This window comes from Colius striatus, chromosome 17 (assembly GCF_028858725.1).
Source record: "Colius striatus isolate bColStr4 chromosome 17, bColStr4.1.hap1, whole genome shotgun sequence".
In the NCBI taxonomy this organism is placed as follows: domain Eukaryota; kingdom Metazoa; phylum Chordata; class Aves; order Coliiformes; family Coliidae; genus Colius; species Colius striatus.
The window spans coordinates 14,493,239-14,518,070 of NC_084775.1; the positions used below are offsets into that span (position 1 = coordinate 14,493,239).

Below are 24,832 nucleotides of genomic sequence, written 5' to 3' on the forward strand. Positions count from 1 at the left end.
CAACGGCTCCGTGCGCTTTTGGAGTCATTTTGTCCCCAGGCTGCGACCCGTAGCGGGAGCCCAGACTCCCGCCAATTTGAAAGGTTGAGGCGGCTGAGGGAGCGCGGAACGGGCTTGTCCCCAGGGCCGGGGGCAGGAGGTGGGGAGTGACTCGCGGTCTCTGCGGGCAGGGGTGTTCTCTGCGGGCAGGGGTGTTCTCTGCGTAGTGGGGAGGGCTCTCCGGCACTGATTTTCCTTCAGCTCCGTGTGCGAAACCTGTTCTCGCCAAGTCGCATCCGGCGGGGCCCACTGGGGACACCGGCTCCGAGCCGCGTTCCTCCTGCGACTTTGTCTTTTCTACATTTACCTGTATGAGACTTATGTGCGACCCCTCCTCCTACACACACAGTCACGATCGAGTCAGGAAATCAATAATTTGTTCGCGATCATAGGCCGTTTTCGAAGCTGTTTGTTTTACAGCGTGTTCCTTAAATGTTTATCACAGGTAAACATGTGGAACGATATTGAACTTCTTACAGTTGATGACACAAGGTGTGAGCAGCTCCCCGTAGGTTTAGGACACGAGTGTGGAACTGCGTTGTACCAAGTGGATACACTACTTCAAATCACATCTTCAGAAAAGGTAGCATTTACCAAAGCTGTGTTCTTTGTCTTAATAATTACCAGAGTTCATTAGTCATATTTCCTAAAGGGTTTCAGTTATGATATACAAAACCCTTTTTTCTTCTTAGGTCTCTGTTAATCCACAGTTGTCTGCATGCAGCTCAAGGGATGGCAGTATTATTGTTGTTGACAGATCAGTGACACTTCTTGACAGTTCTGGCCAGTCTCTTCAGATGCACATTCAGTTTGGTATGTTAATTTCTTTGGGATACCACAGGAAGCTAAACTGACTTTTAAAGTATATATGTTAGGTTTGTACAGGAAAATACAGCAAGTATCTTGCATATCCTACTAGCCTGTAAAAGGAAGTATTGTAATAAATAATAAAAGAATGATGTCTGGTTCTATACACAATTAACTAAGTGCTTCTCTACAATTCCTACTGAATTAGGAATAATGGATAACAAAACCAGTTTGTTTCATCAAAATAAATTATTTCAAAGAGATCTGGGATGCTGAACTGTCCACTTCCCTTGTTTCAAATGTGAAGGACTATTAAAAACAAACCTTAACATCTAACACTTTGCATGGAACTTTTCAGATACTAATGTGGATGTAGTTGGTATGTGTCAAGAAAAGCAATTTCTTGTGGTTGGTGAGAGAAGTGGCAATTTCCATCTTATCCATATACCATCAAAACAAACCTTGCTAACTAAGGTACAGTAATTTTTCTATTTTAGTTTTGCCTTCTCAGAATTTCTTGAGTGGTTTTTTTTCCTTTCTTCTAAATATTCAAACACAAACATTCTTGTGTTTTTAATACATCTACAAGTAAGAACAAACTGATTCAAGGGACACTTTTGTTCCCATAAGTAAACAATAAGCAAAATGCATTTAAGAATGGCATTTATAAACAAGAACCAGTTCTTCATGAAAGGAAAGTTTCAAGTTAGAAATGATGATATTTCGTTGAGGGATTGTTTTGGAAAAACTGTTTCAGTGTTGAGGTGAGGGAGCCCTGGCCCAGGCTGCCCAGGGAGGGTGTGGAGGCTCCTTCTCTGGAGGGCTTCAAAACATACCTGGACATATTCCTGTGTGACCTGATCTAGGTGGGTCCTGCTTTAGCAGTGGGCTTAGACTAGGTGATTTCTAAAGGTCCCTTCCAACCCCCACCATTCTGTGATTCTATCAAAATACAGAATAATCATCTAATAGTCTTTATATTGATTCAATTCCAGATTTTAGCTGAAAAGTCTTCAAGTGAAAAGACTTACTTAAATCTCTTTATTGAAAAAGATAAAGCAGATGCAGGTAAGAATTTGATTCTTTTACCCTCCCTTGCCTCAATTGTTGTGCTTTTGTTCCCCTTTAATATCTCTCAGGGAAATAATAATCAGATATAGCTTTACTTTGCATTACACCCATTAAATGCACTTTTCTGAATGCTTCCCTGTAAAGATATTTAGTTCTCATTAGTTATTTTACTAATGTCATAGAAAACAATGATGAGGATATAATACCTCTTTCTTTTGGGACTGTGCTAAACATGAAAATGCTCCAAAAGGAAGGATTCCCTCTCTCCTCCTTCTTTAGATTTTAGTAGTTCCTTTTCTTCCATAAACTGCCAGCCATATTATCACCATGTAATGTATTTAAATGTAGTTTTGTCACAAAACCAGAATTTGCAGCCTAGTGGATGCATAAAGAAATCATAATTTCAAATAAAACTCTTTTAAGATGTACAAACAACTTCTCTGTTGAAAGTGACAAATGTTTTGTTTAAAAAAATCCTCATCTATTGGTCAGATTCTTTTTGGTTTTGTCAATAATTTCACTGCCCTTTTCATAAGCAAGTAGTGTCTTTATGGCTACTGAATTCCTAAGTTTGAAACATTTATACTGGATTTTTTTTAGGTGTCTATCACATGTTCATTCTCACACACAATGGATTCTTCTGCATTTTGTGTCTCCCACTTGCAAAAACACAGGAAGGTAGGATGGTCTACAAACCACTTGGGAGTTCCATTGGAACAGGAAGAGCTGTATGAAAAGATTCTTTTCCATGCATCTTTCTAATGAGAAAAAGATACTGAGTTGGGATTATTTATGTAATCTTACTTTGTTATAAAAAGAAAATCAACATACAGCTCATTCTGATAATGACATTACTTTTGTATTCTTCCAATAATACCTTTAGCTTATGTTTCTCCAAGTCACTGCTTTACACAGAGTACTGAATACTCTGGAAGCAGGATTTTAAGCTATAGCCAGTCTTTACTGAAGAATATTGGCAATAACTTAAATGTTTAATGCTCTAGAAGTATAGTTATTAGTTATTTTTCTGTAACTCAATACTGGGATAAATATAGACCCCATGAAAGTGTTTTTCAGCTCAGTCAGGTTAGGATTAAACTATCCTATATGGCATTTAGTGGCTTTTTTCAATGTTTTTTTAACACTGATTGATTTTTTTTTAATGTATTTTTTAATATAGCAATTGACAGAATGGACATGATTACAGCAAAGCAAGTAAGTGCAGGGTTTGTAAGAAAACTTTGCTCTGTACCTTTCATTGGCTACTTACCAGTCTGTTGTTACAACTGTGATTATTTTAACTGTGATTATTCATTTTTCTGTACATGGGGCAGTGAACAGTTCAAGGTTTTTCTTCCACTGATTGTGTAAATAACTCTTTTCTTTGCCCTTTTGTTTACATTCCTTTCATCTCCCACCACACAAGTTACAAGGACAGATAAAGACAGCTTTCATTTCCACAGAGGAGTATCACGGCCTTGGCTGTCAGAATTGTGTGATAAGCAACTCAGCAAACCAAATCCATTTGATAATTGGGGTAAGTACTAAGAATGTGTTTTACCTCTAAGACATTTTGTCTTCTATTCACTGTAAATTTGAAGGCTATCTGTTTTGCAATCTGTCCATATTTTTTTCTTGTAGGGGAACAACTACTGTCATTTCAAAACTTGGTGTGTTCTGATGGATGGGGGAAAAGCAGTTTTCTCAGTTAATCACTGTGGTTCCCAGCCTGAACAGGCTGGGTTGTTTATAGTCTTATCCCTGAGCTTAGAGGCAAAGCCAAGGCTGGCAAGAATCTTCCAAAACCAAACCAAAAAAAAGCCATGTTTTGGACTAGAAAGAAATTCTCTGAGTTAATTGACTGAAGCCTGTTGAATTCAATGCAATTTTTCTCAGAATATTCAGCGTACATTTCATTCAGGTTTTATGTTTTGCAAGAATGGAAAGTGTATGTTTTGAAACAGCTTGTTTTTAGAAGAGCCAAAACTATTTGGGGATCCTCACTGTAACAATTACTGTGGAAAAGGCCAGGCTTGAAATAAGAAAGGAAAAAGCTAAATTAAGATAAAAGACCCAAACAGTATTTTTCCAAATAACTTGGAATAAAGTTCGTTCTACAGATATTCAAGTGGTTTTAATCAGTTAAAGATCAATTGTAGATGCACATCTGTCCATGGCCAAATTTCTAATGTGTAACCCCATTTTACTTTGCCTTTCCTACAGGGTAAAGGTGATTTTGTACTCTCCAAGTGGGAGGTAGATGCTACCAATAACCTGGTGTCTGTTCAAAGTTTTGCTGATTCAAGTCTGATCAAAGGTAAAGAAAGGCAGGTTTTTTTTCATTTTCTAGACTAGTATGAGCTTCCTATTGAACTGTAGAAACTAAGATGGTTTTGGTTATTTCATTGCTTTTAGTAAAAACATATATACTAAGTGGAACACTTTTGAGAGTGTAGAGCCAAAACATATGCTTTGAAATTATTGCTAACTAAATCAAAAGCCTGACTAAGCTAAACTTCTCACAGATGGAGGAGGTTCTATGAGGTTAAACATCTGTAGTTTTTCAATGCTTTTGCTTCAGATACATTTCTCAAGTAAAATAATAACTTCATGTGACTATGGATATTTTTTAGATGCAGCAAAACTTCAAGTTCTTGACAATCTGCTGTTTGTTTTAGATACAGAGGTATGTGTACTGGTTTGGTTTAGCCTTCCTTTTACAATGTTCTCGAACCAGCTTATAAAAACATTTTTTTAAGTAATACCTTTAAAATATGTTTCTATAAAATAAAGATGCTCATATTTACAGAGGTTCTTCATTTTACTGTGAGGTTTTTTTATTCCTAGTCATTATTTAAACTATGGGATGTGTTCATATTCTGCTCAAAGACAAAAAACATCTTCTATGAAGACAATGTGAAATCCATACCCAATTTATTTTTCCCTTTAACCCTAGAATGTTTTAAGCATGTGGGATGTTTATTCTCTTACTCTAATTTGCGATTGGCCTTCAATACATGTCGAAGAATTTCTTCTAAGCACAGAGTCAGATTCTTCTCCAGTCATATGGTAAGTGAAGCATTGTAGCACCAGTGTTGAAATGTGAAAAATAGTCTGTTGTTACAGGAAATGTGCCACAAACATTTGAGTTTCTGTGGCAGTGAATTCATAGAAACCTTTGTGGAGATCTTTCTAGTCAGTAGGACAAAATAATGGGACTGTAGGTATCCTTGTCTGTGTGTTGTAGGCAAAGAAAACCTTGGTGCTTTCTGCTCTCTCTTCATTTATGTGTTGTTTCTGCTAAGGAATCTTGCATATAACCTGTATCATTTAGGCAATGCTTGTCTCAAAGTGTATAATGTGGCTTACAAGTCTGATGTTATAAAAAAGCTAGACTGTCAGACAGTTGAGTAGGAATCTTCACTCTGCAGGTAGATGAGGCAAAATCTGGACTTGTGTGTACTGGTTAAAATATTTTTTAAATGATGGCAGTTAAGACTAGAAGACAAAACTCTTGGCCCTTTCTGTTGCTCTGTGCTAGTTTAAAAAACTAATAATAGATCCATTTGAAAAGCTTAAAAATGTAAGAACTTAAATGTATGTCCTCTACATGCTAAAATCCTGTTGGTTTTGGGTGCATTGTAAGGTTTTTAAGTGTAGCAGTTCCAAGGAAAAAGCAATTTTCTAAATCTCAGAAGGAAGACCATTTCCCAGTTTTAACATGAGGTTTATACAGTTTATTTTGCTTTCTTTTTTCTCTTTCTTGTTCTGTAGGCAAGGGCTTGCCAACCTCAAACTGATAGTCATGACAATACCAGATGACAAACAGGTATCATCTCTTTATCTGTGTTCTGTTCCCTAGTTGTTATCCAATCACTCACAGGAAAAGAAGCAGGGGGGAGAGAATATAAAAAAAGAAAAGGAGATGGCTAGATGTCTGGAGCAGACAGAATTCTTAGGAGCTCAAAGTCAGAACTGAAGCATGACCATCCATATATCAGAATACAGCAAGGGAGGTTCTTGCAATATTTTACAGTAGCAAGCAGGGCAAACTACCCTAATGTTTGGGGGGTTTATGGCTTGTTTGAGGTTGGTTGGTTTGCTTTTTTGTGATGGTAGGCAGGTAGGAGAGAGCAGCAATTTACTATGGTCTTACATACCTTCAGGGATTTCTGTAGAGCAGTACCTGATCCATTTACAGTCAGTATCTGCCTTCTTGTACAGGTAGTGGAGTCAACTAAAGTAGAATGTCAGGATGAACATTATACCATTTTTTAAAATCAAACCTGTCTGATTACACACAGTAGGCCTGTATATAGAGGCAACATGTAACACTTCATTAAACCTTCTCAAACTGCAGAGATCTGCTTTTTCATGAAAATTGGTAAAAGTGCTGTCTTTCATCTAATCCAGAACCCAGGAATAATTCTGCAAACATCACTCTCACAAGGCTACGAGGAGAAAACATTCTGACTTGTTTGTTTGCTTTCCTCTTCTTTAACAGATGAGAAGTCTGATGGTTTTTGCATTGCCCACTATGCAACTGCTCTATTCTTTGGAAGTGTCTGTTGTTTCTTCACTTGTTCAGAGTGGGATTGGCACAGTACGTTTAGATTCTTTTTCTTGTTGTTGTTTGAAGAAATATTGTTGTCTTAATAGGTAAAATTATTATTGGTCTTAGATTAGAACCAATTTGCAGGAACTATACAAAGAAAGAATAAATTATGTCCCCAGAAGGGTTGAGAAAAGATACAGTATACAGCAAACTGAACAGTTTCATTCTCAGCCCAGGTCTATTGCAATGTTTAATACTACTGCCAGTTGTTCTTGATGCTGTTACAGCTAAAAGCTGGGTAAGTTTGAAGTTCTCTCAGCATAGTAAAGTGCTCTGGATTTATTTGGGATTTATTTAAGCTTAGATGGGAGAAGTACTTCTTTTACTGTTTTAAAGTGCTTTAAAAACCATTTACAAACCCCAGCAAAGAAAAGGGAAAAGCAGCAGTTTCTTTCTAGATTAAGAAAAACTTAATGCATTACAGTTGTGCTTTCTTATGGCTGATTTCCCTTATCACCCAATGATTGCTGTCATTGTATACTACAGGATACAATATACTTCTTGGAAGGAATTCATGAAAAACATCAGATGTAAGATAATGTTTTGTTTCTTACTGGATCATTATTACATAAATTGGCATGTGACTCGTATATGTAGTTGTTTCACACTTGATAAACTGAGAGTTCCCTCTCATCCTCAGACCCTCTGAAGGCCCAGTTTCTATTGTTGTGATGAGAAGTTTGACTGAAGCCTTGCCTGAAAATAGGTACTAGTTTATGTGGAACACTATTTCATTATTTATCTGTGGTTTGGCACTTCTATTGAAGCAGAATACTTTTATTTCACCCCTAGACTAAGTCGTTTACTTCACAAACACAAATTCACCGAAGCAGAGAATTTCGCTATTCAGTTTGGACTAGATGTGGAGGTAAGACGTCCATCCTTGATAAATACATTTAGAGACTACTTAGTGTAACTGAACTTCTAAGTAATATTCTGGCCCTATAGTGCAACAGAAGGTATTAAAAGTAGCACAATTATAGTGGAATGTTACCTTACAAAGCAACTTGAACTAAAATGTAGAGTTTTCAGCTGAAGACTGTCTGCTTGAAGCTTAATTGCACTGAACTGAAAATTGTGTTTCTGGTTTTGACACAGCTTGTGTACAAAGTGAAAGCAAACACTATTTTAGAGAAACTGGCTTCAGCTTCTGTTGGGAGTTCTGGTCATGAAGTCTGGCTGGATCTTGTGAATGAAGCCAAGGAAAATCTGCAAAAAATTCAAGTATGTTTTTATTTCTACCATCTTTCTCTAATAAAGTAATTAAAATTAAGGAGGAGCTTGGAATTAATTGGAATTGTTTCTTTATGCAAACAGGACAGCCAGTTTGTTGTGGATTACTGCATAAATGCTCCATGGCCACTGTATGAAACAACTCAAGAGATGTTGAACTACGCTAAAGTCAGAGTAAGGGGGTTTGTTTAAATTGTTTATGCTCATTCATTCCTGTTACATCCTTCTGCACAGCTTGAGAGGGAAGATATCTTCAAACCAGTTACAGTCATTCAAAAAGTAAATGCATTATAAATTGTATGTCACCAAACACAAAGAAGCAGCAACCCATGTTCTAACCTTATTATTGCTATTGCTTAAGGGCAAAAAAGAACTTGGAGCTTTATCTCTCACATCAGAAAGCAGGTTTTAATTTTGAAAGTGGTCTTTTTAAATATTCATTTCAGGACTAAAAGCATTTTTTGTTTTCATTCTTTTAGTCTTTCCTGGCTTAGCAAACAGACTCAGAGAGATACATACTATCTGTCTTAATTAAATGTATAGTACTTTCTGGCATGTTCTACGGGTACTGAGTTTCAACCAAACCATTTCCTATATGTTTCAGGTATTGAAGAAAGACGATAGAACCATTGCCTCATCATCTGATGGGGATCCTGTATCCATAACTGAGGTGAGGACGAACTTCTTGGCTCCACAGTATTGTATGATAAACAATGACAATGTAGAGTTTTTTAAACTGTGCCACTATTGAACTCTAAAAGTCTAAACAAGGTTATATTTTATACTATGAAAGAGAACAACAGTAATGACAGGTTTCAGAAATCAGCAGTTCCTTCAGACATAGATTCATTTTGAGATGCTCCAGAAACTGGAAAAAACTGTCTTATGTGCTTTTGGCTATTCCATTTTATTCCTTATTAAGTCCTATTGTATACAGGAGACTGGACAGGCTTCACCCACCTTCAAGAAGAATCAGTGTAAAGTGTTTACAGAATTGAAATCTTTGATGAATACTTTATTAAACAACCTTAATTAGCTGAAATGTTTAATTTTTCTACATTCTTTCTGCTTCTGATGGTTATTTTAACTGGGGAATATGACTTCAGTAAGCCAGATATTGACCTTTGATCCCTTTTCTGTGTTCAGGTATTGAAAGCTCAAGCAAGGCTTACAACTTTTTATGGAGCTTTTGGACTACAGAAATTCAGGTTGGTTTGTTTCTTTGTCAAGATTCAAAGTAAATGTAATAAATTAATAAATTCCATTTAATACTGACATGTGACAGTAACAGAGTTTCTTTTCCTCCTCTTCTAGTGGTATTGCTTGGACAGAGTTCTTGAATAATGAAGACATTTTCAAGAATATAATTTTGCAGCTACAAGAAGGAAATTTACCTTGTGCACAGTACCTGTGGCTTAGGCACCAGGTGAGATGGCACAGACATCTCTGGTATTGAATGAGAATGTCAAGTCTCTTAAATTTTCCAGCCTTATTTAACAGTCAGACATTTGCAGTTATGAAACAACTGGCAAAGAAGCAAAAGTCTATGGCAGAATCTCATCTATAACCACACTGGTTATCTGTTCACCTAGCTCCTTAGAAGGCTGAGTTTCTTTCTGATTGAGGAATAAACTTGTATATCAGACAAATATCTCCTCCAGGTATCCGTAATTGTTCTGCTTTACTATTTCAGGCAGACTTTGAAAGCAGCTTTGATGAGAAAATGCTGGAGAACTTGCTTAATGCCATCCATTTTGCTGTTCCTTTGAAGGAACTATGTTTGTGGCTTAAAAATGTCGTGATCCCTTTCTTAAGAAGAGTTGTGCCAAAGGGACAGGTAAGTTTGACTTCATAAATGCAAAATGTGCTTTTTTTCAGGCTGAAATGATTTCACAGGCAAACCTCCAGACTTTTTTTTTTTGGATGGTAGAACCTTGTTCCTCTGTGCTTTGTTCCTTTTCCCCACAGTTTGCTTTTTAAAATAGTTCTTTTAAAAACAAACTTCTAATGGCAGCTTTTGCTTTAATAAATAGCAGAACTCTACCTAGACTTGTATCTTGATATACTTGTGTGTTTTTATTTCAGAAAATACTAGCAAAATGGCTGGAACAAGGTGCTCGAAACCTTGAGTTAACTGATAAGGTAAGTCATATGTCAGAAACTTTGCATGTCTGGTACTTCTAGATATTTAATACAGTTGACTGACATCAATTATTTTGGACAGGCAAATTGGCCAGAAAATGGACTTCAAATGGCAGAGATTTTTTTCACAAGTAAAAATCAAGGTGAAATGGGACTGACAACCTTTGGCCACTCAACTCCTTTGGTAAGAAACGTAGCAAATGTAAGGATTTCCTACCAAGAGACTTCAGAACATGTGCTCTGTGCTAGATTTGGCATGGCTGATAATTAGGTCACTGTTGGTTTTGGTGAAGGCTGACTTAATTCCATGAGAGGAAGAAACTGACATCTAATCTTCTTGGGTTTAAAGATTAAAAAAACCAATAATAATATACTTCAACACATTAACACTAGAGTTCCACTGTAAAGAGAATGTCAGCTGTAGGTACATTGTCCCTAGCTGTTTGTCTTAACCTGTCCTTAAGACTTGCAGTGCATGAAATACTTGTCTCTCTTCCCTGGGCAAGCTCTACTAGTGCAATGCTGTCTTTGTATTTAGAAAGAATCTTTTTCCTAATGCCTTACCAGAAACTTCTTTGCTGCATTTTAAGTCAGCTACACTTGTCTTATACCAGAGATGCAGGGAATAATTTGTTTTCTTCCTGCTTATAACAGCACTTAGTGGTCTTGAAGATGGTAGCAAGTCCTCTAACATCTCATTTCTAATCACTGTTCCAGAGATGCAGTGACTGTGAAGAGGTACATCGGTTAAAGAAGCTGGTAAATGATTTACAAGAGCTGATAAATCTGTACAGAAAATACAACTGCAGGCTGGCACTCTGTGATTTTGAAAAGGTAATTCTGTAGACACTTCAAAACTGCTTTTGAGTGGTGGAATGTTCTGAGAAGGAGAAAAGTCTTGTAGCATGCAATTTCAGGTCAGACAAAAGAGAAATCCTGATGGATTAGTTGGTTAAACTTGTGTTCATAATGGGCTAAGACTATTTGATTTGTGCTTGTTACAAACTGTTTCAACTGTGGTTATAAATATCTAACCTGACAAGATACTATGAGAAGACCTGGTTTAAGCTCCATGATTTGCTGTTCATTACAGATTGCATATTATGGAGCAAGCAGTAGAGACAGAAAAACCAGAAGTACAACTGAACAGTGAGGGACTTTGTAAAAGAAAGCTTTTGTTTGAACTAAAGAAGGATGCCAGTTCTTGAAATCATGCAATTGATTTCAGTGGACACTGGATGTTGCATTGTTTACCAGAGGTTTAAAGGATGAGGTACTAACCTGCCATTGTTCTTCTTGCTGCCCAGGAAAATGCAACTACTATTGTGTTTCGCATGTTTGATAAAATTTTGGCACCAGAGTTAGTTCCAACCATTTTGGAGAGGTTTATAAAACCCTACCTGTGTGAACATAACCTACAAAAAGATGAGCTGCTTCTACAGTATATAAAGGTATCCATTTTCTCTTTCTTTTGAAGAAAGCTGTTTAAACAGAAGCAAGCAGAAAACAAATCTGATTACCCTTTTTATTCACACTTGAATTTTAGGATCAGGCATTACCACATAGAAGATAGCCAAATCTGTCAATGTTAAAAAACTCTTAATTTTTGTTTATAAGATGTTCCTATCTTTTCTGAATTCAAACATTCTAATAACCTTTACCAAAATACACAGGATTTGCTTGAACGCTGTCGTACACGATCTGCCTCGGTGTTTGAAACTGCATGGGAGGCAAAGGCAATAGCTGTCATTGGCTGTATCTCTGATACAAATGTGAGTATATTTTAGAAAATAGCCATCAAGTGGCTCTGACATATCAGTTCAGAATGAAACATAACTTAGCTAAGCATATGAGTACATTTTTACGTGAGTGGCATGAGGAGGAACAAATAGTGTGCTGCCTTTTCACTTTGTAGTTGCCTCACCTGTGATGTTCTTTGCCTGAGAGTTTGATTGTGGTTTGGATGCTGTAACATGGAAAACTCACCAACCTTAATATGTATGAAACTCAGGCTCTTGAGTGTCATAAATTACTGTAACTATTTTCTAATCTAACTTGACACATCATATTATGATAATGAATGCCCTTTCTGCATGGGGAGGTGGATCCAGGAAATAAAATACATCCCTAGATAAGTCAATCCCACATGAACAATACTGTAAGAGATTATGTTGTAACTTATTTTGAAAAGCTCTTTATCTTCCTTTTATAGCTGAAGTTTGATGCAGTTCTACAGATAATGCATGGTGCTATGGTACCATGGAGTGCAGCAGTGGAGCAGCTGGTGAAACAGCATTTGGAAATGAATCATGTCAAGTAAGGCAACATCCCCAGTCTGCACCCTGGTTCTGGGTGTACTTTCAATTAGAATTCTGGCTTTTTTTTCAGTAGTACTATGTATCCCATGTAGTATGATGAATAAATCACAAAGCTGTAGGTAGGAAATAGATTAATAACAGTCTAATTTGTCCATAGAGTAAAGTTACTGCAGGAAAGTTACCGACTGATGGAGATGAAGAAGCTTTTGCGAGCCTATGGGATAAGAGATACTAATCTTTTAAAGGACAAGCAGATGATAATGGTAAGTGAGCAACATTACTTTTATTTCTATTAAACAACAACCTCTATGCATGTATTTGAATGGGGTATTAGAAAACAGACTTTTCGAAGACTTAGCAACTAGTAGCTCCCGAATTTTATCAATACCCGTTTTTCTTGTCATGTTGGGACATATTTTTTGCCTGAATCCCAAGTTTTTTAAGAATTAGCAGACTAGCTTAACTCAAGCTGGAAAAGTTCCTCACCATCCTGTGGAACCAGATAAATCCCCTGAATTTTAAGAGCTCACAGGATAATTCTCTTCCCTAAGCCCAGTCTTCTCCTAGTTATGTTTTACTCCAGTTTTCTCTAGATAAAATGTTTAAACTTCTAGGTAACTTGCTTGGTATGAGCTCTACAATTACTATACAGAGGTAGTGTGTGTATAAATAAATTCCTTGGTTATCCTGTTCATCAATAAACTAAAGCCCTTACCTGTTCTCCTTTTACAGAGACTAGTGAAATACATTCTTAAACAAGATATCCCTACTTCTTTGGAGGATGCTTTGAAAATTGTAACAGCATACATGTTGCCCACTGTGGAAGTCTATGTTCTGAGGATGATAGACCTGATTGACAAAGAAAGGGTACTAAATACTTCATATCAGTTAATCTCAGAATTTAAAGACACTGAGGCTGCTTCTTCCAAGTTAAAGTTCCAGTTTAGCAGAACCCCCTGAAGTTATCTTAAATTACATTGAGACCCTAACTAGAAACATCCAAATTTGCTTGCTACATTATAGTAGGTGTGATTACTCTTACTGGTTGTCTTCCCTGGATCTCTTTGACCTGAGAAAAGGAGGCTTTTTAATTAAAGGAATCCAGTTAACTTCTCTGCAAAATAGTGTTGCTCAGGTTAACATTTGTTCTGGTTTATTAGCACATGCTATTCTTGATAATCATACTGGTTTTAAAGCTTTGCATAATTGCCAATGACCAAAACTGCAGCCACTGTGTCAGAACAAGGACATACACGTAACTTAGCTTTTCCAAAAGCAAATGTGCTTTTCATTTGATCATTTCTGGTTTCCTTTCTTTTTTTTCTCTCTCTCTTCAGGGAGAAGAATCTCTTACTCTGTTAAAATCTCTATCTCCTGCTGAAGCTGAGAAAGTTGCAGAAAGGTTGACTGTGTGGGGAACATTGGTACTGAAGAATAAAGCAGATAATTCTGAAGAGGTATCAAGTCATTGCACATTGTAAAAGCACATGCACAAATTGTTCTAAATACTATTCTTACCCAAATGCTTCATAAGAGGTGGGAGATGCAGATATAAAAACTAACCTTTTCCTTTCCCACAGCAAAAAACACAAATGTTTATGACAAAGACACTCGTGGAAATCCTTAAGTTCTTGTTCAGCATTCAGAAAGGTAAACTACAACTCTCAAACCTTGCATTTTGTTTGTAAATGGAGGCAGCAAGTAATTGTTTTTCCCCCTCCAACAGATGATCCTCTGAAGAAAGATGAATGTGAAGCAAACCTAAAGATGTTTGAAACACTTGCTACCCTGCAAGTAAGTATCTTCCTGGCTTTTGCTTTACTGTAGTTATTCCAGTTGTTCTTATAACATGGATGATATGAAAAATTACCTGTGTTTACAACTTAGATTAAAAGGTTCCTTTTATCAATTGACTTCAAGAGATTCTAAGGCTAATCTGGCAATTTAGATAGTGCCTGGGAAAGTTCCCAATTAATTGGTAGAAATTAGTGAAGTCAACTTCAAGCTGAAAGTATTCCTGTAAGAATGAAACAGGACACACAAACAGCTAACAACAAACCCCAACATAACATTTTGAAAGCAACTCACGTGAATACAAATGTATAATCTTATGTTTTTTGTTGCAGGAAGATTTTGATGTCTTCATGTCAGTTGAAGACTACAGGAATCCTTCACTGATGTCTAAGCTTCTTGAGAGTCACATAAAAGCTTATGAAGCTGTCAGATCTCTGTCAAAGTCTCGTAAAGCACAAACAATTAATTGTAATTCAGAAGATGGTAAAACCAAGAACCGTTCTACTGAGTCAAGGTTGTACAGGTTGGCTTTGCTCCTGCAAAGATCAGAGCAAGAACTGGGAGAAAAACTGGCTTTGAGAGCACTAGATGCTGGGAAGGTTGAAGATGCTGTAAAAATATGCAGGTAAAATGGCAGAGGTTTTCTAGATAACTTAAAGATAACTTCGCAGAAGTAGATGTAGAGCAAAGGAGTGAGGTTGTTTGGTTTAGGGTTCTTCTTTTCTCAAGACGAGTGTTTAAGCATTATGCTTACAGTGCTTGTGTGCAATATTGAAGGTAGAGTTAAGTTGCTGTCTCTGAAAATTGCCATGGGTTTTTGCTATAACATGATTACCAAGGAAAAAATTCCCTACACCTTTATAGTGAGAGATAAGTAGGGCACAGTATGAAATAATCATTATGAGAGCCTAAAAAACTGTTGTACACTAACTGTATGTACCATGCCATGGTTTCTAGCTGGTCTCTGCCTCATGCTTAGGTTGTCAGATAATTTAAACTTAATAAAACCTCTTGCTAAAAGAGAGGAGATGAAAATGTTCAACGTGGTTCTTATCATATTCTGTGTGCTTCAGTGTGTATCTCTAAGGTAAGCTCCATTGTGGTTTTTTCATTTCCATCCCAGTTTGAGTTGCAGTGAGTCATAAAGGTGAAATAAGTAAAAGAGAATTAAATAATTAGAACAGAATGTGGCCTTAAGTAAGAGCTCTAAGGATTGGTTTGGTTTTTTTTTCAATAGGGAGTTCTATGAAAACCACTGTAATGAAGAGACAGGAAAGCTGCTGTTTTCAGCATGTCAAAGGCTTTGTCATATGTTGGGAGCTGATGTTCCAATGATCACTCCTAATAATATAAATCTTCCAGCAGTGATCTATGAGATGGCTTGCCAAGCAGCTACAGTATGTAGTCCAGGTAATTACTATATCATTTACCTGTGTTCATGTTGGGAATCCAACTTTCCAAACAATACTTAAGAGAAAACAAAGTTAATTCCTTATATATGCCTCTAAAAACAGATGCTGCAAAAAAACCTGTTTGTTTTCAATAGAAAGAGTGACTCTTCCACTCATAGAATCACTGAGGTTGAATAAGTGTGCTAATGAGCTTCATATTTTTACAGATTTACTATTAGATTCTCTGGAACTCTGTAAATATACTTTGGCTGCCAAGGAAGTTTACAGACAGTGCCAAATAGAAAACTATGGATTTACAGCAAAGGTATTTTCTGCAAACTGAAATGTATTTTTTAACAAATGCAATGTCTTGACTGACTGAACAATGTTCACTTTTTTTATGCCTTTTTTCTCCCATTTCTCCAGCAATATTTCTCCAGCTCATCTAAAAAGCAAATAACTGAAAAAAAAAAAACAAAACAGGTCCACAAATAAAAATGTCTCTGAATATGTGTGTATTTCAGTGTAAAGAGTAAACTACTTTGAAAATTAAAAGCTAAGTAGTAAAGAAGTAAGAAACTAAGAAGTAAACTGCTTTGAGAATAAGCATTCACCACTTATGTTTCAGTATAATAAATCCTGCTAATGTGACTGAAAACATGAGTGATTTCATTGAATATCTGCTGCCAGGACTGGTAGAGAACACAGAGAACTGACTTTAGGAAAGCTTGGTTTGTGTTTTTAATAGGCAAAAGATGGCAGGAAGAGTTTGATTTTTAAATGCAGGTATTTGTAAAGCTTTAAGAAGGATCAAGTTCTTGAGTAGCATCTTTGGTTTTTGTTCAAGTCAAGCAGTGCTTCAGGCTACATGAAATGAATGGGCTCTTACAGTTTGAGTGGAACAGATGAAGCATATGTATGCACAGAATAGTGTTTATCCAAAAAGTGATCTGTTAGAAAGATGTTTGCTTGTAATAGATGGCCAAGAATGTTTATGAAAGCATCCATTAATTAAGGATGCACATTGTCTATACAACTAAATAACTGTAATATTAAAGAGAAATATGGCCCCTGTAAGTAGGAAGTGTCTTCAATGCTCCTGGCTACTTAACGAAAAGCAGTACAGCCGAATCCATCTACAAACAGAAGGTCATGTTCTATTGCTGTATTTGAAAACTGGAATCTCTTGCAACACTTTGTAGACTTATTAGCTGTTCTTTTCATTGTGTGTGCTTCTGACAATGTTCTTATTTAGACAACATCTCTTGGAGGAGATAAAGATCCTTATGAAGAGTGGACTTATGATGACTTCTTTAATGAAGATGGGATAGTTCTTGATCCACAGATAGCTCTTCCAATTGCCTATGAAACTATCTCCTGTCTTCTGCCTGTTTGTGGTAAACTATCTTTTCTGAACATTGAGCCAATGTAAAACAAGGATTTCATGTTGAGTTTTGTCTATGAATATAAGTAATTCATCACACTTGTGGAAATTTCCACCTCAGGAATCTCAATTAGACAGAGTGGGAGAAATATGCATTGGGGGATGGGTATAGAATGTAAAGATGACTGAAGTTTGTTCTGGTTCAGGAAGACTCTGAATGACAAATACCTGAAGACATGGAGAATGCTCTGGAGAAGTGTTGTTATAAACTTGCCCTGTTCTTATGATCTTCTCTAGATATCTTCTGGTAGCCACTAGGAGACAGGATTTTATCAAGATGAATTTCAGCTTATTCTAAAATGCTTGTGCTTGTGTTAAATACCATTGTAGATACACACAGCTGTGTGAAAACAGAACTCTACAATGTTATAGATACTGAAAAAAGACACTTTCATCTCTCTGAAAGCAGCAATGAGTGTTTAAAAAGTACTTCTTTTTAATACTTCTTTCTATAAATGCACATAATTGCAAATACTGTTGCATAGTGATGCACAGATATAAAGGATGTTCTTATTTGATTGAATAGATTTATTACCTTCACAGATGAAGTGTTTATGTTGTCTGTCTCATCAAAACAAAGGGATTTACACAAAGACTAGTTACTGAAAGCTGTTGGTTTGTGTTTCTTTATGCATTTGAAAAGATATTCCCTCCTAGAAAATAACTTCTGATTGAGCACAGTTCAAACCAGCAGCCCTGGCTCTTAGAGTTTGTGTGTCTTTGCTTTATATACTGTCCCTGAAGTATGTTATTTCAAAGGTATTTCCAGGCTTCATAGTGTTGCTGAGATCTTGGCATCCTGCTGATTTGTATCTGTCTGCCTTTCAGAGAGCAAGCTGTATCCTTTGGACTCCACAAGCCTGGCAAACTGTGCATTTATTAAAGGTACCACAATGGCAGATTCACCATGCTGGAAGTATAAACCAGACCACTAGAGAACATGAGGTTTAAATTAAACCTATGCAAACATGACTAATTCATAGTTTTTTTAAAGAGATGCCTAGATGTTCCTCTTAAAGACAGATTTGGGGGGAAATAGCTTGGTTCAGCACAGACAACAGCAATTTGGATATTAATGGCTACTATCGAGCCATGTGATTAGAAGCATGTTGTCAAAGCTTCCACTTGAGTACATAAGTTAGACCACTGTGAGCTTTTCCATTAGAGCTTTTCCAAGAAGATGAACAACTCCTGTTTTTTGAACTAAAATGAGATTATATTCAGTTAAAAGCCCTGAAAATGTCAGGTTTCAAAGGGAACTGGGACTGACCTTGTGTCATAAATTCAGTGAAGAAAAGGAGAAACTGCTCTGATATTAGCTCCAAGAACAATATGCTTCATATAAATACACTAATTACTTTCTGGGGTTGTTTCTTTCTGAAATACATCACAGGACAGAACCTTCTCCTGCCAGCTGGAACTCCTGTGAGCGCAATGCTGCAGAGCCTCACGGAGAGCAGCCAGTGTGAGCTGGCTTTGCGGCTAATAGTCAGTTCATTTGGATCCTGTCTTCAGCACGGGGTATCAAATAACATGGATTTGTCCCTGAGTGAAAAGGTATGGCAAGGATGATGCTGAACTTTGCTGAGAGTAAATCTTAAAAGCATGCCAACTATTAACAAGTTCAGAGTAGCTTTGTAAGAATTTGATAGACATGGGAGCTACTGCTGTGGCTTTTTAAGGATTACCACCCCTTGATGAGATGTTGATTTGTGAAAGGAGCTGCTAGTTTCTTCCCTATGGACCTCTGTTTCTCTTTGTAAAGTATGTTTTCTAGTTTCTGCAGGGAGGCCAGCAATAAAATGAATGTTAGTGATGGTTCATTATGTTCTTCACATTGTTTTGTCATTGGTTACTATGGGAAAGGTTGCAGGTAGAATATTCAAGAAACACTCTTGAGTTCAAAAGCACTTTGAAACAGAAATCTTTTATCTATCTAGAAGAGATCTTTATAAGACCTTAATTCAACCTGAAAATACAATTACTATAGTACCTCCTATTGTGCTACAAATAACAAGAGAAATTGGAGGCTTAGAATTCATTTTTCACCATGTACTGTCTTCTTTTTTAATACTAGCTACATGATGGTGATATACTGGCTGAAACCAAAAGCTTTCTCATTGCTATGAAACAGAAGTGTACTTCAGTAATTATAACCACTATCCTCACCTTATTACACAAGGTAAGAATGCTCTGAAAAGGGCATGAGCCCTTTTCTTCTGCTCTATCAAGAAAGGGGATACACTTCCTAGCTGAAGGGAGTTTAAAAAGTCATCTGTAAAAGCTGCACTGTACCATTTTCTAAGGCAGTTGAGGCTTCTCATTAATTTAAGGGCCAAATGCTCCTCTAAATTACACAGTACTGTTCATGTGTTTTGCTTTATAAAGCAAAAGAAACTCATTAAGTTTCTAACTTGTTCTTTTCCCTTTGTTTTTGTCCTGAAACACAGGTCTTCAACTGTCGTCTCATAGATCAGAACCTGGCACTGGGATATTGCACAATATTGCCCAAGGCAGATGTGTTCAATAAGCTGTGGGATGTCATAAACAACACATGGCAAAATTACAGAAAAGTTTGGGTAAATTCACAAGGCTGTGTATTTCTTGCCATTATTAAGGCTATTGCTGTTTGACAGGTTCCTCATCACTGAGAGAAATGCTACTGTGCACAGGCAGTGGCTGTGTATAATTAGTGTGATGTAAGTCCAAGCACTAGGTTACCTCATCATGATTTATTCTAAAGCTTGAAATTGTTTATTTCAGGTCCATCATAATTTACACCTGCATTATACTTTGGAGAAATAGTTCTACTTGCCAGCAGTTGTGAATGGAATGAACAAATACATCTATTAAAATATAAAGGAAGATGGGAATTAAAGCATAACAAAGAAATGGGGAGGATAAATGATGTGAACTTGGAGAAAAGATGGTGCCTAAAAACTACCTTTTGTATTAGTTTTCCTAGTACAATTCCAACAAAATATTACTGAGAAAGAAACTCAGTTTTGAGCTGCCAACTCAGGAGACAGGGTAATCCTGATACTATCTTCTGTGAGGTTTCTTTTCATTTTACACACTTGTAAGATCATCTGTGACTTGTTTCAAATTCCTCTAAGGCTTTAGACTTTAGGATTCTCAATTTTCATATGATTTATCATGCCTGTAGTCCCTTCCATTCTCCCTCCTTTCAGGCAGTAGCTCTGGTTGGAGCTCAGCTTGCTGACCAGTGTGGTGAAGCAGAAGAAAAACAAAAATTCCAAGAATTGGTTACTGATGCAGAATGGGGTATCCGACTTGGTGACCTGGGGGTAAGCTTTATTGTATTTGTTTTGGAGCTGTACTAACTGATTGTCAGTGTACTCCAAGATGTATTGTGATTTTTAGATAGATTTTCTATCCAAATGTAAGGAAAGATGGGGCTTTGTTTTGCTTTTAACTTTTCATTCTGCTTGTCTGATTAAATAAACTTCAGAAACTGGAAAATGCAATAATTGAGGGTGCTACAAAAGAACTTCAGTGCTTAAATACTGTTTGGCACAGGACATACACTGCTTTTCCCTGCTTTCAAAGTGTCTGGATAGACACTAAAGAAAATGTAAAACGTGAACTATATAAGGAATTTGGCTTGATATTGAAACAGGAGGGAAAACTTCCTTGTTCTGGGCTGCCCAGATGGGCTGTGGAGTCTTCTCTGGAGACATTCAAACCCCACCTGGATGAGTTCCTGTGTGACCCACTCTAAGAGGTCCTGCTTTGGACTGGATGATCTTCCAGCCCTTAAGATTCTGTGATTGTCTGAAAGACTTCTTTAGGAAGAAGATAAAATGTTTCTTTATCTGTAGATTTCTTTCGAGACTGTGTTTAGACAACCACCAGTAAGGAAGAAGGAACTCATAAGGACACTGGTACAAAACCCAAAAGTAGACACAGATCTCATCTTGAATTACTGCAGGTAATAACTGAAGCAAATCAATTATGCTTAATTGTTGCTGTCAATAATAACCATGCCAACTGAAATCCATTTGGATTTCAATAGACCCCAGTTAATAATAATAATAAGCAAATGGTTTTGTTTGTTTTTTAAAAGTGTTAATCAGAATGTGTACTGTTCTCTGGTGAAATTATTTATGAGGAGATAAGCACATTGCTGACACCAAAGGTCACAGAGAAAATTATGTTCTGTCCTGTTCTAGTACATTCATGCTGGACAGTGATGCTGCACTGCAGCTTTGCATTGAAACACTCCTTCTCCAGAATGCTAATACAAATCATGTTGAAGATGACTCTGCAGAATGCAGCGAGAGGCAACCACACTCCACATTACTAGCCAGAGCACTAGAAATAATTCCTCTGCTGAAAAGCACAAAGGACCTGATCACCAGCCTCAGTGGAATATTGTACAAGGTAAAAAAAACCAACCCAACATCTAAAAAAGAGAAAGGGAAAAACAACACACCAAAACAAGCAAAAAGACTCCTTGAAGTATGCATCTTGTCTGAACTGCTGCATGTCACCTGAATGACAGATAAAGAATTGCACACAAGTTTCAAAAGGTTGTTTTTTTCTCCAGATTTCCCTAAAGTATGTAAATTGTAACTTCCAGTTTTCTACTTCTCTAGGGGAAAAAAAACCAACAAAGCAACTTATCTGATTTTCTTTAAAGACAAAGTCTTGCTTCCCAACTTCCCTTTATAAAACAACCAGGAAATAATCAAACAAAACAATCATTTCTACATAAGACAGCACACTGGGAGTATTTCAAAATGCTACATTAAAAATAGAGGAGGGAAACAAAGTGTGTATCTTGGAAGTTTTCTGTTTGTTTGGATATTGGCTTTGGGGTGGTTGGTTTTGTTGAGGTTTGTTCTTTCCATCTTTTCACGTTTGCTCTTTCTGCAATATTCTGATGGGTTTTTTAGGATTCAGGCCTAAGAAGTGGAAGTGCTTTGTTTTAGAGAGTTATGTCACAATGTTTGCACTGTTTCCTCAGTCTGAAGTCGATGTGCTTGGTGTTAAAATTAGAAAAGGTTAACTCAGGTGTATGTTTTTATAAAACAAATTGCATAAGATCTTATAAAACAGATCATTATTTTGAACAGCTTGACCCTTATGACTATGAAACTATTGAAATTGTCCTGAAAGTGATACAAAGTGCTGATGAGAAGAACACCAGTATCAACCTGAATCAGGTATGTCCAAATGTGTCACTGTTACCTTGCTAATGACATCTCTCTTCTGCCTGTTGTGTAGCTATACAAGAGCCTGTTGAAATTAGTTGAATTATTCTATCTGCACAGCTCTCAGTAAGAAAATAGCAATCAAGAAATAGCAATCTCTAGCTGTTTCTCAGCAATAGCTCAGAGCAGGGATAAAAACTCTATAGTACATACCAACTCTGCCAAGGAAAACCATGTGCCTCCAGGACTTGAATGTGTTTACTAAGAGGGTAAAGAGAGAGAGAGAGAGAGGGAAGTCCTGTGGCTTTTTTGCCTTTTCCTTATTTTGTTCACTAATTTTTTCCTCCTCCTAGGCTTTGAGCCTCCTCAAACATCTGGAATCTTATGAAAGAATTTCTCCACCTGTAGACCTCGAGCACCAGTATGTTTTAGAGCATGTGATTCCCTTATCTCCAGCTGCTCAGACCAGACTGCCCTTCCATCTGATATTCTTTAGAACAACACAGTGTTTCTGGAACATTATATGTACGTTCTGTATCTTTTATGGCTTGATGTTTGTGTGATTCTCTGCCATGTGTGAGCTTTAAAGTCCTACAGCATATATTTGATGCTAATTGTATTTCTTTATTAATGCAGTTTTCATCCCAAATGCTTCTGAGAGCACTCATGCTCCCAAATTGCTACTGGTGAGGTAACTGGTTTCCAGTGGAGCTGAGACAGTATATCCAACATATAGACAGAATTCTGTCTTCAGATTATTTTCTTAGGACCTCTCAAATACCAAAGTAATCCACATACCCTACCTCCCAGTTCCCACAGTAGATAATTAAGATTGTATTCTTTCTCTCCTATGGAGGTCTGCATCAAACAATAAACACAAAGTGCTTAATTTCATAGAGAAAGCTGCAAACAGGCTGTGACATTCTCACAGGCAGCTGTCTTTTTCTTTTCAGCTGCAGAGCTCAGTGAGGAATCCTTCCCCACACTTCTGTTGATTTCCAAACTGATGAAGGTAAAGGAACAGCTTGAAAGAATTCATTTCCAAATTATTCTTTCTACCCCTCTCCAAAAAAATGCCCTTTTTTCTTTCTTTTGCTTGATTTTGGCCTCACTACAGCACTTCTGAAAGCTCATCTCCTGTTTCTGTAGGTGTCACTGGATACTTTACACATGTCTGCAGCTCGGCACGTCTTTGAAAAAAAACTCAAATCAAAAATACTTGAAATGAGAAACACTGGATATACATCTGTTGTTAACAAGGAAACAACTAAAACTGTGCAGACAATTCAGTCATATCTGCTGTCTATAATTAATCCAGAGTGGGCTGTAGCTATTGCTCACAAGATTGCACAAGAATTTCCTACAGGTAAGGCATGTATGTGGTGGGATGATGTAAGCCAAGGAGGAGAATATATTTGAGAAAAGAAAAGGAAACTTGTGACCAAACATTTGTTCAGTATCCTTGGATAAAACACAGGGAAGCTGGAGAACAAAAATGTCTTTGTCACCTACATTAATAGCTAGAACAGGCATCTTATAACAAAGCATCACTATTAAATCCTTATTTCTCTCCTTTTAAGCCACGTTGTCTTGCTTAAAGCTTCTGCACATTCATACCATTTTCAGGCACATTTTCAAGCAAAACCAACCATTTCAATCAAACTTAAACTAGCATCTCTGTTACCCAAATCCAAGTAGATGATACTTTTCTGCCCATTAGATGCAAGAGCTTTCCTAATAGTTTAAATAGCTTCTCATTTTCTTTTTAAATTCTCAAATAAAATGCCTCTTCTGTGTCCTGTGGAAAGGTTTAATGAAAATTTCCTTCATTTCCTTCTTTCCCCTTTTTTTTCTTTAAAAAGGTCCTGACCAAATTCAGGCATTGAAACTCTGTCTCTATCTAGCTAAGAAGTGGCTAAAGAATACTACAGCTCAGGTAATGGTAAACTGCTTGCAAGACTCTTGTGTAAGAGGGTACCTAATGTTACTGTTTTCTGTTTTGAATAGTGGTGTGTAAATTGTACCTTAACCAACCCTGACAGGGAAAACACTTTCTTTTAGGGAAGTGACCATGTCAGCCCCTCAGAAGAACCCTCTCTGTCCAGTAACATTCTCCTGCTCACAGCCTAAGCAAAAATTAGGCTTACAGTTCTTGAAGGCTGGACAAAAAAGAATACACAGTTAAGAATGTGTACATTTAAGTGTGTGCATTTTTCTTGCTGCAGGGGAATGAATTGGAATCTGTTCCAGCTGTTAGATCAATAGCATTATTAACTCTGGTTTGAGTTCCAGGACTCCTGAGCTATTTGTAGTACTATATATAAAGGAAGTCAGCTTTGACTGGATTCTCAATTTCACACAGTTGGGAAAGGTGAATTAGAATCTCACCCTTGCTTATAAACATTAAACTTGACATAGAATCATAGAATGGTAGGGGTTGGAAGGGACCTTTAGAGATCATCTAGTCCAACCTCCCTGCAGAAGCAGGTTCACCTAGATCAGCATGAAACTGCTGAGACACAATAACACCCAACAGTTCTCTCATACTTAGTCACATCTTTGAATATAATTGTGTCAAAATTAAACTGTAATTCTAGCAGACAAGGATTAACCTTGAATCTTTTTTTCATCTCCATCTTACCTCAGAAGGTCTCAGTTTTACATACTGGTGCATGTGGTACATATTTGGTTTGGCTTTTTCACAACATACCTTTGGTTACAGTTTTGAGACGTTTTCCTGCTAGAGCAGCATGTCTCTCTACAGAGAACAATACCTGATCAACTGAAGAATAGACCTCACT

At 37.0% G+C, this 24,832-nt stretch overlaps 1 protein-coding gene across 3 annotated transcripts in view; it reads left to right on the top strand.

The window, feature by feature from the left end:
• Positions 1-59: 59 nt before the first annotated feature.
• The window catches only part of KNTC1 (kinetochore associated 1), a 34,281-nt gene continuing 9,508 nt past the window's right edge, over positions 60-24,832 (top strand). For all 3 annotated transcript variants that reach the window (XR_009819927.1, XM_062010191.1, XM_062010192.1), the window contains exons 1-49: positions 60-139; positions 485-622; positions 732-852; positions 1,205-1,320; positions 1,842-1,914; positions 2,518-2,595; positions 3,098-3,132; positions 3,344-3,454; positions 4,141-4,234; positions 4,551-4,603; positions 4,874-4,986; positions 5,692-5,746; positions 6,422-6,520; positions 7,019-7,062; positions 7,173-7,238; positions 7,325-7,400; positions 7,631-7,756; positions 7,850-7,939; positions 8,370-8,435; positions 8,912-8,973; positions 9,080-9,191; positions 9,459-9,602; positions 9,851-9,907; positions 9,990-10,091; positions 10,625-10,741; positions 11,215-11,358; positions 11,581-11,679; positions 12,120-12,223; positions 12,383-12,488; positions 12,958-13,092; positions 13,563-13,682; positions 13,806-13,875; positions 13,952-14,019; positions 14,352-14,644; positions 15,257-15,429; positions 15,638-15,735; positions 16,666-16,807; positions 17,683-17,739; positions 18,248-18,411; positions 18,932-19,036; positions 19,305-19,433; positions 20,046-20,162; positions 20,697-20,806; positions 21,048-21,258; positions 21,954-22,043; positions 22,385-22,556; positions 22,985-23,043; positions 23,181-23,397; positions 23,894-23,967. Coding sequence is in view for 2 of the 3 variants with exons in the window: in XM_062010191.1 (XP_061866175.1) it covers positions 491-622; positions 732-852; positions 1,205-1,320; positions 1,842-1,914; positions 2,518-2,595; positions 3,098-3,132; positions 3,344-3,454; positions 4,141-4,234; positions 4,551-4,603; positions 4,874-4,986; positions 5,692-5,746; positions 6,422-6,520; positions 7,019-7,062; positions 7,173-7,238; positions 7,325-7,400; positions 7,631-7,756; positions 7,850-7,939; positions 8,370-8,435; positions 8,912-8,973; positions 9,080-9,191; positions 9,459-9,602; positions 9,851-9,907; positions 9,990-10,091; positions 10,625-10,741; positions 11,215-11,358; positions 11,581-11,679; positions 12,120-12,223; positions 12,383-12,488; positions 12,958-13,092; positions 13,563-13,682; positions 13,806-13,875; positions 13,952-14,019; positions 14,352-14,644; positions 15,257-15,429; positions 15,638-15,735; positions 16,666-16,807; positions 17,683-17,739; positions 18,248-18,411; positions 18,932-19,036; positions 19,305-19,433; positions 20,046-20,162; positions 20,697-20,806; positions 21,048-21,258; positions 21,954-22,043; positions 22,385-22,556; positions 22,985-23,043; positions 23,181-23,397; positions 23,894-23,967 (5,199 nt within the window). In the remaining variant the exon portion in view is untranslated. The remainder of the gene's footprint in view (positions 140-484; positions 623-731; positions 853-1,204; positions 1,321-1,841; positions 1,915-2,517; positions 2,596-3,097; positions 3,133-3,343; positions 3,455-4,140; positions 4,235-4,550; positions 4,604-4,873; positions 4,987-5,691; positions 5,747-6,421; positions 6,521-7,018; positions 7,063-7,172; positions 7,239-7,324; positions 7,401-7,630; positions 7,757-7,849; positions 7,940-8,369; positions 8,436-8,911; positions 8,974-9,079; positions 9,192-9,458; positions 9,603-9,850; positions 9,908-9,989; positions 10,092-10,624; positions 10,742-11,214; positions 11,359-11,580; positions 11,680-12,119; positions 12,224-12,382; positions 12,489-12,957; positions 13,093-13,562; positions 13,683-13,805; positions 13,876-13,951; positions 14,020-14,351; positions 14,645-15,256; positions 15,430-15,637; positions 15,736-16,665; positions 16,808-17,682; positions 17,740-18,247; positions 18,412-18,931; positions 19,037-19,304; positions 19,434-20,045; positions 20,163-20,696; positions 20,807-21,047; positions 21,259-21,953; positions 22,044-22,384; positions 22,557-22,984; positions 23,044-23,180; positions 23,398-23,893; positions 23,968-24,832) is intronic.